Source organism: Rhinolophus ferrumequinum, chromosome 22 (assembly GCF_004115265.2).
Source record: "Rhinolophus ferrumequinum isolate MPI-CBG mRhiFer1 chromosome 22, mRhiFer1_v1.p, whole genome shotgun sequence".
Taxonomy (NCBI): domain Eukaryota; kingdom Metazoa; phylum Chordata; class Mammalia; order Chiroptera; family Rhinolophidae; genus Rhinolophus; species Rhinolophus ferrumequinum.
The window spans coordinates 25,955,865-25,968,497 of NC_046305.1; the positions used below are offsets into that span (position 1 = coordinate 25,955,865).

The 12,633-nt window shown below is 41.0% G+C and overlaps 1 protein-coding gene across 3 annotated transcripts in view; it reads right to left on the bottom strand.

The window, feature by feature from the left end:
• TMCC2 (transmembrane and coiled-coil domain family 2) overlaps nt 1–692 on the bottom strand; it is a 35,970-nt gene extending 35,278 nt beyond the window's left edge. Inside the window, exons 1-2 of one of the 3 annotated variants that reach the window (XM_033092441.1) lie at nt 441–692; nt 9–308 (exon numbers count right to left, since the gene is read on the bottom strand). In XM_033092441.1, coding sequence (XP_032948332.1) covers nt 9–215 — 207 coding nt within the window. In that variant the 5' untranslated portion in view covers nt 216–308; nt 441–692. Of the gene's footprint in view, nt 1–8 lie in introns of all 3 variants that reach the window. The other 2 variants (XM_033092440.1, XM_033092442.1) reach the window with 2 other exon arrangements.
• Between the last annotated feature and the right edge of the window lie 11,941 nt (nt 693–12,633).

Here is a 12,633-nt window from a genome sequence, read left to right on the forward strand (position 1 = left end):
GTGCTCACCTTTAAATCCGGAGGCTTGCTTCGGGGACCCGGGTTTGGCGCCACCGCAGCGCCCATGTCCGAAGTTGGCCCGCCAGCAGAGTTAGCACCCGTGGCCTCCCCAGGCCGGAGTTCCGCGCCCGGCAGGTGGCAAACGGCATCTTCCAGGCCAGCTCCATCCTCCTCGCCTTGCTGTTGCTGCAGCTCATCCGATTTGCACCTCTTCATGATGTATGTGGGGCGGCCAGGGGATTCTGCCCTTCTAGAGCGCTGTCCTCGGGGAGACCGCACCCCCTTACACTCAAAAACGAGGCCCAGGGTCTAAATGATTAACGAGGAAAGGAATCGGCGGAAGACAATTTCTTGAATTAAAAAATAAATCTTTTTAAAGAAGGGGGAGGAAGGGGCGAGGAGGGGGAGCGTTGGTTACAGCTTGGAATAGTTCATTACGACCTGGGGAGCGAAGGCAGGGCACAGCCGAGGCTGGGCAGCAGGAGTCCTTGGGCAGTCATTGGAGCGGGAGGAGGAGGACGGTCCCTGGCCCCCGAACTTTCTGCTTCAGGGCATAGGCAGGACGGGGGAGCCTGGAGGCACAGCGCATCCCTCCGGGTTGCCCGGGCTCTGGGCGAGGCAGGGCAGGGGGCAGCCGGCCGGGCAGGTCCTCCGCGGCCGCCCTCAGCGCCGGCTGCGGCCCCCGGCCCTGCCCCTGGCCCCCGCCCCGCATGGGCCGGTCGCAGAGTCCGCCGCGAGCCCGGCCCCCTAGCTCCCCGCCCGCGCCCGGATCCCTGCGCCCAGCTCCCCACCCGCGCTCTGCCTGCTGCAAAGCAGCGGTCGCGGCCCCAGCCAGCGGCAAGCGCAACCTAACATGCCGGTAAGGGGAAGGCGAGGCAAGGAGGGAGTGACAACGGCAGTGGGCCAATGGGAAGCCCAGAGGGCCGAGGGGGCGTCGCGCGGCCACGTTTTAGGGTTGGTTGCGCCGCGTGAGCCCCCAGGAGAGGACTGGAGGACTGTGCTGCTGCGTGTTTGCGCTGCGGAGAGCGGCTGCCGAGTTGAGGCGGGGGCGGCGGGCCACCCGGGACCGGTATTAACAGATGCCGGAGGGACCCTCCCGGTAAAGGCACTCTCCGGATATCCTCCACCCACTCGTTTTATTTGGTGGGTAGGGGGCTCAGTAGGGATGCTTTCTCATCACTGCTTTTTTTGCTCTAACTTTTCAGTTCATGTTATACTATACATCCCTTCAATGAGGAAGACCCCATCCTTTCTAGGAAACATGGTCTGAAACACAAACTTTTGGCTATATTCAGCGCTACAAATGCAAAGGGTGGAGGTGTTCTTCTGCCCCATCTCTCCTTTCCCCACTTTAAGTAACTCCAGTATGAATCTTAGCTTGATGCTCAGAAATGACAAATTAAATATATTTGAATACAATAATGTGTGTGAAAGTTCCTTGCAAACTGTGAAGCAGCTCTTAAATAAGAAAGGGTATTAAATGGCAGGAGATTGAGACATATGACAGAGAAGGAAAAGAATGCAATCTCTTTTTCCCATAAATCTCAGCCAAATTGCACTGAGTAATCTGGAGGCAGAAGAGAACAAATACTGGGGTTATCAAAGTATGGAGCCTAATAATAACAACCCCCCCTGAGTGCCTACTGTATGCTTACTGGGGATAGGAGTTTTTGCCCATCCAGCAGCCTAAAACAGTGGTTCTCAAAGTGTGGTCCTGGGGCCAGCAGCATCAGCATCACCTGGAAACTTGATAGAAATGCAAATTATCAGACACCAGCCAGACCTACTGAATCAGAAATTGTAGGCCCAGAAATCTGTTTTAACAAGTCGTGCAGGTGATTCTGACACAAGCTAACATTTGAGAACCATTGGCCTAGACTGTAGTGAAGGAGCCATTAGTCAGTGAGTCACACAGTGATGATCTCTACAGCATTTTACAGTTTACCTATCTCTTTTACACCCATCATGCTATTCTAACCTCACTTCAGTCCTACTAGTCTGTGAGTTTCCTGACTCTGTTCTGTCTTTTTCCCATTCCAACCACTCATTTTGATGTGTATCCTAAAAGAGCCTAAATTGTTAAGAATTTACTTCAGTCAAGCAAGCTACTTTCTAAACTAGGCAGCTCCATTTTTAGAAGATGGGAATTGAAGATGGGCTGGAAATGTAGAACCACCCCCCACATCCACTACACAGTGTTAGACACAATGTAGAAACACAAGATATGAGCCTTAGCACTTTCAGTGGTGAGGGAAAGGCAGAATGCCTTGAAGAAGGAGGCAGAACTAGACAGAACCAGTGGGGGCAGATTCCCAGGTTGCAAGATGTCAGACAGGTGTCTGCTGCCTGACTGGCCTTGAGAAGTGGAGGAGCCCCACAGACTCCAGGCGAGTCTTGGGTATCAAGCAGTGGCCAGCAATGGTGAGCACATGTTTATGACCTGCCTCTAAGCTGAAAAAAGTGGAGGAAATCGGTGTGAAGATTTAAGGAAGTGGAGACCATTAAATTTTGACTTATGCCTCATTTCTATACTAGACTGAAGTTGGCCTCAAGTTTGGTTTTTATATTATGTATATATAGCATGATGGCCAAATTTCCTATTTGTGGCCATATTTAGCAAGGTATAATACAGGTCAATAAAATGTCTGTGGTGTGTTTCATGAAATCAGGTAATACTTTACATTCCATTTAGGAGAGGCAGACTCTCGTGGCCAGACTGCTAGGGACAAATCCTGGCTCTGCTCTCTACTGACCATTGGAGGCAAGTTGTCTAACCTCTTTATGCCCAAGATTCCTTATTTGGAAGTGGGAATACTGATGATACCTTAGACAACCTTAGAGGGTGTTGAGTAACATATGTAAGGTACTTAGACATTGCCTGGCACAGAATGAGGGCCATACCTATAATCAGAGATGTCATCCAGTTTCAAAAGCATCACACATTCCACTCCAATGGTTCTATCCTTGGGAATTCATTTAAATGTATCTCACCCATTACTGACTTTAACTGAGTGTCATATTATAGAACAAATTGCTGAGGAATTTGGGTGGGAAGTATATAGAGTTTGAAGCTGAGAGCACATTTTCATTAGCCATAGTAAATTCTTGAGTACCTAAGATAAACAGAATCTGAAAGGACTTTGGTTGAAATGTTGTTTAAAGGATCTGATCATTCTATTGTTTTAGGCTTCTTTGGAAAAATATAGGCACATACTATGTTTTGATGTTCAAGATAGGACAAAACGTTGCAGATTTACAATGCAAGAGATTACATTTGGTATGTAGGAGTAGGATTTTCCATTCTGCTTTGGCACCACTAGTTAATTACAAATAAATAACATGGTGCAGTAAGAAGGACACTGGTCTTGGGGTTAGAAATACATGTAAGAATTATGGTTCTGTTACTCCCTGTGTGTTCTTGGGCAACGAAATCACTCAACTTCTCTCACCCTTGGTTTTCTCATCTATAAGCGGGACTAATATTACCTATCCTCACATAGTTATTGTAAGGATTAAACTAGATAATGCATGTGAAAATGCTTGACGCATAGTGTGTGTGCCCAGTACACTTGAATGAAACAAAGTTAGTGAACAAACGTGTCTAACCCCCTGTCTGCCACATGAGAAAGGCAGAATTGTCCTACTAAACTTAATGCTATTTGTGGAAGGAAATCCCAGTTAGGCTAATGAAAGGGGGCACACCTGGTGGTATCAAATTTGTTAAACCAGTAAATTGTATAAACAAGGAAGGCAAAGATCAGGGTTGTGGAATCCTGTTCCCTTGTCAACAGCCAGTTCATTTAGCTTGATAAACTGATTAAGTTTTAATAATAGAGGATAAGTTGCCAAGATCAACAGGTAAGCAAGGAGTAGGTTTTGGGTTGTTGTTGTTTTGTAAAAGCAATTAAGTCTGAGAAATAAAAGCCTTCCTTTTGCCAATAGTAAGAGGCTTGTAAATTATCCAAGAAAATTGTTTCCTACTTTGTAGGAATTCTTAAAAAAAATTTTAAACATCAAATGAGTAGGTAGTTTTCAAAGAACTATTTTAACATACTACGTAGAGTGTTTTCCTTAGAAGGTGAAAGCACTCTCTAGAGAGACTAGATATAATAATTTGGATCACTGTATTTTGATACCAACATCATTAAATATACTCCTTTGTTAATGTGATTTTCCTCCCTTTCTTTTGGAGATTTCCACTTCCACTCAATGCTCTCCTTAAAAGAAATTGCGTTCTGCTGGATTAGGAGGAATAAACTATGCAAATAATCGTCAGGGAGATTGGTTAGATTGTTGATGATGTCACAATCCCACCACCAAAATACAGGCTTTTTATTGGCTATTGTAAGAGGCAGGCAGGACTGGGAGGGCTCTCCTTCACTCCTGAGTTGGAGCTAGCTCTGAGACTAAACAAATTTTATCCTGTTGTTTGCTTAAAATGTACTCAGAAGCATTTTTCATGTTATTACATTTTTCCATGTTACTCCATTTGCTACAACTTGGTCATATTTCCATTTTAAATGACTGTTTATCATTCTATCAGGTGAATATACCACAGTTTATTTAACCTCTAGCCACCTTATCCTTAGAGAATTGTTTCAATTTTTTGACTTCAGAAATAAAACTGTAATTACTATTTTTATTCAGAAATTGTATATATTATTCCTCCACAGCATAGAATCTCTGGTACCTGTCAATGTTTTAAAGGACTAAACGAAACAAACAAAGTGCCCCTCTAGTGACCATTTCTCTCACAACATCCCTAAGACCTGCATAGGAGACCCCAGGGTCTGTCTGACTCCGCACTGGTGAATCTCCTATTTGTACTACAAAAAGCTGGAAGTTCCTGCTTCTCATTTCAGGTAGGGTGCGTATTCCTCATTCTGCATGCTGTTCCTCCTCGGTAATCGGAGAAAAGTCACAATCATCGTGACCACGAACAGAGGAGGTTTGTGAGGCATAAACTTAAACCCTGATTGTACTGCTCTGTGTGAAAGCCTGGGGCTGCTAAAATGGCTGCTTTGTGTCCTTTCCCATCTGCATAGGGAATCCTTACAAACCTCTGGACAATCTGTTACTCAAAGCTAAAAATGCTAGACCTAAAAAAAATAAGAAAGAAGAGGAAAGAAAGCAAAAAAGAAAGAAAGAAAATAGCTTTGCTCAGAGAGAATCAGTTGTTTATTATTTTACTTCTGAAGATAAATATCAGTGTCAGTTCCATCTATTATTCTATATGGCACTTTTAGCTATAATAAGAGCAAGAAGCTACCATTTAAAGAGAACCACAGATGGTAAGCATTTTGCTAGGAACCTTGTGAACTCTCTTACTTAATCCCCACAACAACTCTTACAAAGGCAAGTGTTATTCCCACTCTACAAAAGAGGAAACAGGCTCTGAAAGATTATAGTACTTTCATAGGCCTGAGATCTGCACTGTACTCTGTCTCCAACCCTAAAGGCCTAATATCTCATCATTTCTTGACTGTAATTCTGACCCACTCTTGTGACAAAGAATTTATCAGTGGGTATTAGTCTACAGTTAAATGAACCTGCATTCATTCAAATATATTTATGAAACATATCACGTACAAAAGCTTTACAAGATGCCTGTGGAAGGTAGAGAACAATAAAAGACATTGGTCGCTGCCTTTCTATTTTAAAAAGTCCGGTTGGGGAAATGAGACAAATGAAATATAAAACAACAGCACAAGATTGAAATGGTAATGTCTGTCAACACTCTGAGAGGGATATAATTAATTAGCACAGTCCGGAGGAGAGAGACCTCTGTCATCTCATTAGGATGACTCTAAGGAAGAATTATTTACACACAGTCATCCTTACCATGATTGCTGAAAAGATAGAATGTTGCTTTAGGATGATTCTGAAGCCTTTACGTAGGTAAGAACTATATAAATCATCTTGAATATAGAATCTCTCAGTATATGAATCTCTTTAATTTTACATCTGCATGTTACAAGGATTTTATGGTGTATTAGTGATGGGAAATACAGTTTTTATTTTTATTTTTTGAGACCACGGGACAGTGTTTCTCAAAGTATGGTTCATGGGCTACCAACAGCATAAATCACCTTGGAGTTTAGGTAGATAATACAGATTCCCGGGTCCCACCCCAAACTGATGGAAACAATTTCTGGGGATGGAGCCTGAAAATCTGCACTTTTAACAAGTGTCCTAGGTGATTCTTATGCACATTGACATTTGAGAAACACTACACAGGAATAGGGGAATACTTGGTTGATCACATTTATTGATAGATTTGTGAATTAATAATATCTTCTATTTATTGAGCACTGACTGTATGCCTGGCACGCACTCACATTTAGTCTGTAAAATGAATGTAGTAGGTAAGTATCGTAACCTCCATTTTACAGTAGAAGAAACTGAGGCTCAAAGACAATTAAAAACTTGCCTGAGGTCACCTGGTTAGAAAGAGCTAGTCAAACCAGTTCTGCTTGTCTTCAATGTCTGTACTTTTCCCACAATGCCTACTGCAGTTTTGCCAAGGGATGGAGTGCCTATTATATGTGATATAATTTCAATCCAAACCTTTCAATACCCTCAAATGGTACTCTTGTCATGTAAGATAACTCAAATTCAGAGACATTAATCAAAGACATTGATATGTATCTCAAAATTACCTTCTACCGGTTGGAACAGAGCTTTCTTAGTCTAGAATGGCTTTTCCTCACTTTTGCTTCCTCCTGCCAGTTCCTAAAACCTTTTACAGGTCTGACTGTTGGGATTTCCTTTCTTTGGTGAAATTTATCCTAACATTTTGCACCTACTTTGGAATGGCACACCATGAGTTGGAGTCTAGATTTCCTTTCTAACAGCTATCAGAACTTTTCTGAACACAGAATGAGAGTTACAGTCTGAATCAAGAGGGAAATGTCAGTTGCTTGAAAAACCTTCTGCTGATCTTGTGACTAAAAAGAGAAAAAGACAACTTAATCAGGGAAGCCTCTCCTGGGAAAGGGAATCACACTGTCCCATGTGAGATCTCATTCTGGAGCACGCATACTTATAAGTCATTTTCAGGGAGTCTCAGATGGCCTGGGGCATACCCAAGTAGCAAGAGAGACAAAGGGCTATTTTCACGGGTGAATCCACCCAGCCTTGCCTTGTACCTCTCACAGGGTGCTGGGGAAAGAAGATAGTACTCTCTTTGAAGATGCAATGACAGTACAAGTCAGCAATATATAGCTAAAGCCATATAAATGTCTGTACCCTTTCACCCAATAATACCCTCCTGGGCATTATCCTGGAAAAGAATTCAAAAGGAAACAAGCAACAACACAACAAACAAAAATGTTCATAACGAAAATCTGGCACAACCTCCATGTCCAAGAATAGTGAATGGCATAATAATACAGTGGAATGTTATGTTGCTATTAAGAGAAATACATATAATAAATACACATAAACACAAAAAGCCTTCTTTAAATAATGTAAATTGAAAACATTAGAATGTAAAACTGCATTGAGCTACGAGTAGAATAAGGGCTTTGGAGTCTGATGAACCTGGATTATTAGCTGTATGGATCTCAATTTCCTTGTCTATAAAACAGGGATAAAAATATCCATCTTTTCAGGGTTGTAAAAATTAAAGATGGTATAAACTGTATGAATAAAATCTGGATGAACCATGGATAAGCGTGGGAAGGGAATGCTAAGAACCGTTAAGTTTTACACTAGAATATTGGACTACTGAAAATTTTATTTGAAATGAATTTATTTTTATGATGTTTTAGATTTAATACTATTTTTTCCTTTATTTCTCTACACCCTTAAAAAATTTCAAGTTTCCTATGCAGGAGATGTGTGCACATGTCATCTGGAAACTTTCCTAAATGGATCACTATGCCCTATCTTTTTTTTTTCTACTAAGCCCTATTTTGAGAAGGCCCTTAGATCAGTGCTTCTGCGATCAGCTCTAGGAAAATGATAGAAGAAACCTGCCAATACCATTTTCGATGTCACCTGACACATCGGAAGGTAGCTTAGCTAGGTTCCAGGGCCTGTTTTCCAAGCACTTAGATGTTTATGTGAAGCTTGTTAGGTAGAGCTCCCTCTCTCCTCTACAATTTGGGGATGGGGAATGTTCTCACGATCAGGATGTCTTCCATCCACCTTTGCTTCAGAATCCTAATCCTCACTTCCATTAAACCATCTCTGTTCAGAGCTAGATTCATGAGAAAGGGGGTAGGCAGGAAGATGATATGAAAGAAATGTTTTCTTTCAGATGACATATATTGAGCACACTTTGTTTCAGGCATTATGTTTGGCACATATGGATAGATACATACTAAGCCAGTTGGAATATGTTTCAGAAGTCAGGTTTCAGAATCTTCTAGAAAACCTCTACCAAGACAACGGTGACATAGAAAACGGTATTGGCAGGTTTTCATCTATTCATCTTCCTCCATCCAGAATCAGCCCAGAGAGATAAAAATTGCAAGGTTATATGCTGGGCAGGTAAGAAAATTACCCAAAAATCAGTTCCACTAAACTGTAAGGCAACATAGCGGAGAAAGAATCAAAACCACAAAACCACTTGGACTTGGAAAAGCAATATCAATCTTCTAATCTTACTGATAAGCAATGAGTTGTGGCAAAACTATATTCAGGACTTCTTCTGGAAAGCTTTGGATCAGTTACTCTAAAAAATTTCTGGAAACTTTGTTGTTCTGCTTGGCAGTAAAACAAAGATTATCTCTGGGGTTACACCAAATTCCTTTTAATTGATTGTGTTTCCTCCCCATGTTCTGCATCCTAACAGCCAGGGATACCACCGATGAAATATTCAGCATTGGCGTGATACTTGATGTATAATTAAATAGAATGCATTTAGCAGTTCAGTTTTATAGACCTTTGATCATCGAGTTAATAAAACTTCATGTGGAGAATCTCATAAACAAAAAACAAAATATTCTTGGAAATACTATCCTCCTTGGAAAAATGTATAATCCTGAATGTGAGTAATTACTATAGATAGGAAAGAAAACATTTATTAAGCACTTCTATGTTTCAGGCAAGGTACCAACTGCTTTACACATTATGTCATTCAATCTTTACAAGCCTGTGAAGTAGATATTAGCTCCACTATACAAATGAAGTAACTGAGGCTCCAAGAAGCTAAGTCATTTGCTTAAGATCACAAAGCGAGCAGCAGCACAGCCAGTACTGCGACTCAGGTCAGATTCTCTCTGACTCTCAGGGTTTTCTCTAAATTTAACTTCCAAAGCACTTTTCATTTACTATGGCTCATTCCATCTTCCCAATAACAGATTGCTGTTGAGCGTAATCATAGGATTCTCCCTTACACAGCCAGGATTAGAACCTAGGTTTATAGCAATCACACCATCTCACAGTTACCTTTTATTGAGCGCTTTCTATGTGCTAGGCTCTGTGTGAACATTTTTTATACTTTCCTCCCATTTTAATCTTCAAAATAACCTTATGAGTTGGGCATTATCCCATTTGATGGATGAGAAAACCAAGACTCAGAGAAGCCAACAGCTTGCCCAAGATGGTAACGTAGCAAGTCAGGATTAGAATTCAAATTTGTCATAATAACACAATTGATAAAATCAGCCACCATTTATGAGTCAGATACTGCTTTTTATAAAACAATTTGTTTTGATATAACTTGAGATTCATAATTGGCATTGCTCTTTTAAGGCTCACAATAACCCTACTGAAGACGGTACTATTATCCCCATTTCACAGATGAGGAACTAAGACTTAGAGAAAATAAGTAATATCTCCAGGGCATACAAATGGGAAGACGGTAGAGCGAAGATTTGAATGCAGGTCTCTTGGACTCCAAGCCCGTCTTTTCTTCTTTCTTTCTTCTTTCTTTCTTTCTTTCTTTCTTTCTTTCTTTCTTTCTTTCTTCTTTCTTTCTTTCTTTCTTTCTTTCTTTCTTTCTTTCTTTTCTTTCTCTCTCTCTCTCTCTCTCTCTCTCTCTCTCTCTCTCTCTCTCTCTCTCTCTCTCTCTCTTTCTCTCTCTCTCTCTCTCTCTCTCTCTCTCTCTCTTTCTCTCTTCTTCTCTCTTCTCTCTCTCTCTCTCTCTCTCTCTCTCTCCCCTCCCCCTCCCCCCCTCCCTCCCTCCCTCCCTCCCTCCTTCCCTCCCTTCCTTCTTTCCTTTCCCAAAACAGTCATCTTTTATAAGGTGTCAGGATACGAAAGGATTCAGGGGTGCTGGGCAAAGGTCATGGTCAGGAATGCAGAGTGTGTCCTCCACACTGAGCCCTATTCAGTGGAACTTGCATCGCCGCTCGCGTTTGAGTTCCTTGTAAGAACGGCAATAGTTGAAAAGCACGTAAGCTGCCATAGAAACCCCAGAGACGCTCCCTTTCTTCACATTGACATACTTGTTGTAATACCGGTAATAACCTCTTGGAAACGCTCCAGCAATGCCTTTAGGGGTGAGATCCCGCATCAGTATCCACCTTGGCAACTCCCCTATTTTGACATCCGTGAGTTTCTTCTTCTTCTCCGCTCTCAACTGTGAGGATTTGCCGACTCCTGTGTCTCCCTACGGCCTTGCTTCTCAGAGTGTGGGCCATAGACCAGCAGCGTTGGAGTCACCTGGGAGCTTGTGAGAACTGTGGAATCCTAACCCCTGCCCCAGACCTATGAATTAGAAATAGATTTAACAAGAGGCCTATATGATTCTTGTGCTCATTGAAGTTCCAGAAGCACTGCACTGCACCACTGTCAGAATACACAGAATAAGCAGCGAGCAAGATTGTCCAGAACAAGGATTCACAAACATGTCCCCTTGGAAATCAGTTTTGAGCTGGAAGAAGGTATGTTCTCCTGCTAACCTTGATAATGGTAATCTTTCCCCAATTGTATTATCTCATCTTTCTTTCTACAATTTTTCCTCTCTTCTTTGGAGCCTAGTATCACTTGCCTGTTAGTGAAAACTTTAGAAGATGACAACAATTGAAAAGTAATAAAGAAATATCTATGGAAAACTTGAAAAGTGTTTAATTGTTGTGTTTTTTCTTTCTTTTGTGGGTTTCTTAATTCTTGGATTAGTGATTGTGATTTTAGGTTGTACAATAGAGAATAGTTATATTTTCTATTACTTAATTTGTCTCTGATATACATGGATGAATTAAATGTTAATGTCTTTTGTTGTTCCACCAAAACCACCTGATTTCCATCTACATGAACATGAGGGCAAAGGCTTCAGAACCTTTCTAGAATCATTTAACCAAGAAGAATTTGTTAGAAAGGTAAACAAATTCCTTTTGTTAGAAGGAATTTGTTAGAAGAATTTGTTAGAAAAGTAAAGTTAGAAAGGCTAATGTGTATTTCATCTATCTCTCTACCTCCAATGAGGACCAACATTAATAGATACAAATATAACCTGTTGGTTCTTTCTGGATAGTAGAAATATGAGTGGTTTCTATGTTCTCCCTTGTGCTTTCCTGAATACACAAAAATGCCTACAATGAACATTCATTCATTCAACAAATATCTAATGAGCACCTACTAAGAGACAGGAACTATTTAGGTGCTGGAATACAGCAGTGAACAAGTCAGACAAAAATCTCTTGTTCTGATGTCAGGATCTTTGGGCTTTTCTCTTAGGCTTCTCCCTTGAAGAAGACACTTCAAATTGCCTCTGTGAAGGATAAACATCTGGTAGCCAGAGATCTAGGAACTGAGTGGAGGAAGAAGGCTGGGAATCTTAGCATTCAATGTTCTTAAATTCACTTAATCTCCTGTTTATACAGACACCTCATATTTAACCCACTCTGGAGAATAAAGACTTCAGTCTTCTTTTGGAAGGAGGGGGGAAAATTAAAGAAGATAGAGATGACTTGAAGATCTAACTGCTCTTAGACAGCTTGCAAAATCCTTGCTTTAATCCCTGCCCAGGGTATAACCTGTACATAGCAGCCCTGCTGTTCTATACCTACCTCCACAGTAGGCATTTGGGGATACCTACTGCCACCAATTCCTGAGACTTGAGGGATTCTGCAGTATTAATCAGGTTGATTCTCAGCTTTTTAAAAATTTTATGTATGTATTAGGTTGGTGCAAAAGTAATTGCGGGTTTTGCAGTTATTTTTAACCTTTTAAACTGCAATTACGTTTGCACCAACCTCATATTTATTTTCACAAGCAGAAGGAAGACACATGGGGGTCTCAGGTTTTTCCCACTTTGGATTTAAGATTCAGGTTTCTCCAAGGTGGTAACTTAATACTTGTCCGTTTGCTTTCCAGCTTCTACTTCTTTTGTTGTTTTTGTTTCTGCTACTGGCTCTTCTCAGTATTGTGGGTTTATACTTTTAAAAATCCAGTTACTGACATTTTAGTGGTAGTCTAGGAGGCAACAAAAGTAGATCATCTTCATTTATGGCTTTTATGGCATTTATGGCATTTATGACTCTTATCACTTTTGGGAAATACTTTCCTATACTAATTTAAATCCTCTCTTGTTACCATTCAAACCTTTATTTTTCCCTATTTGTTTTTAGAATTGGATATTTGAATAAAATATGTATTTTTACTTGTTTATGATTGTGACTTAGGAAGCATTCATTGTCATTCATATCCTTTAAGATTCTAAATAGCAGGAAACAAATGATCA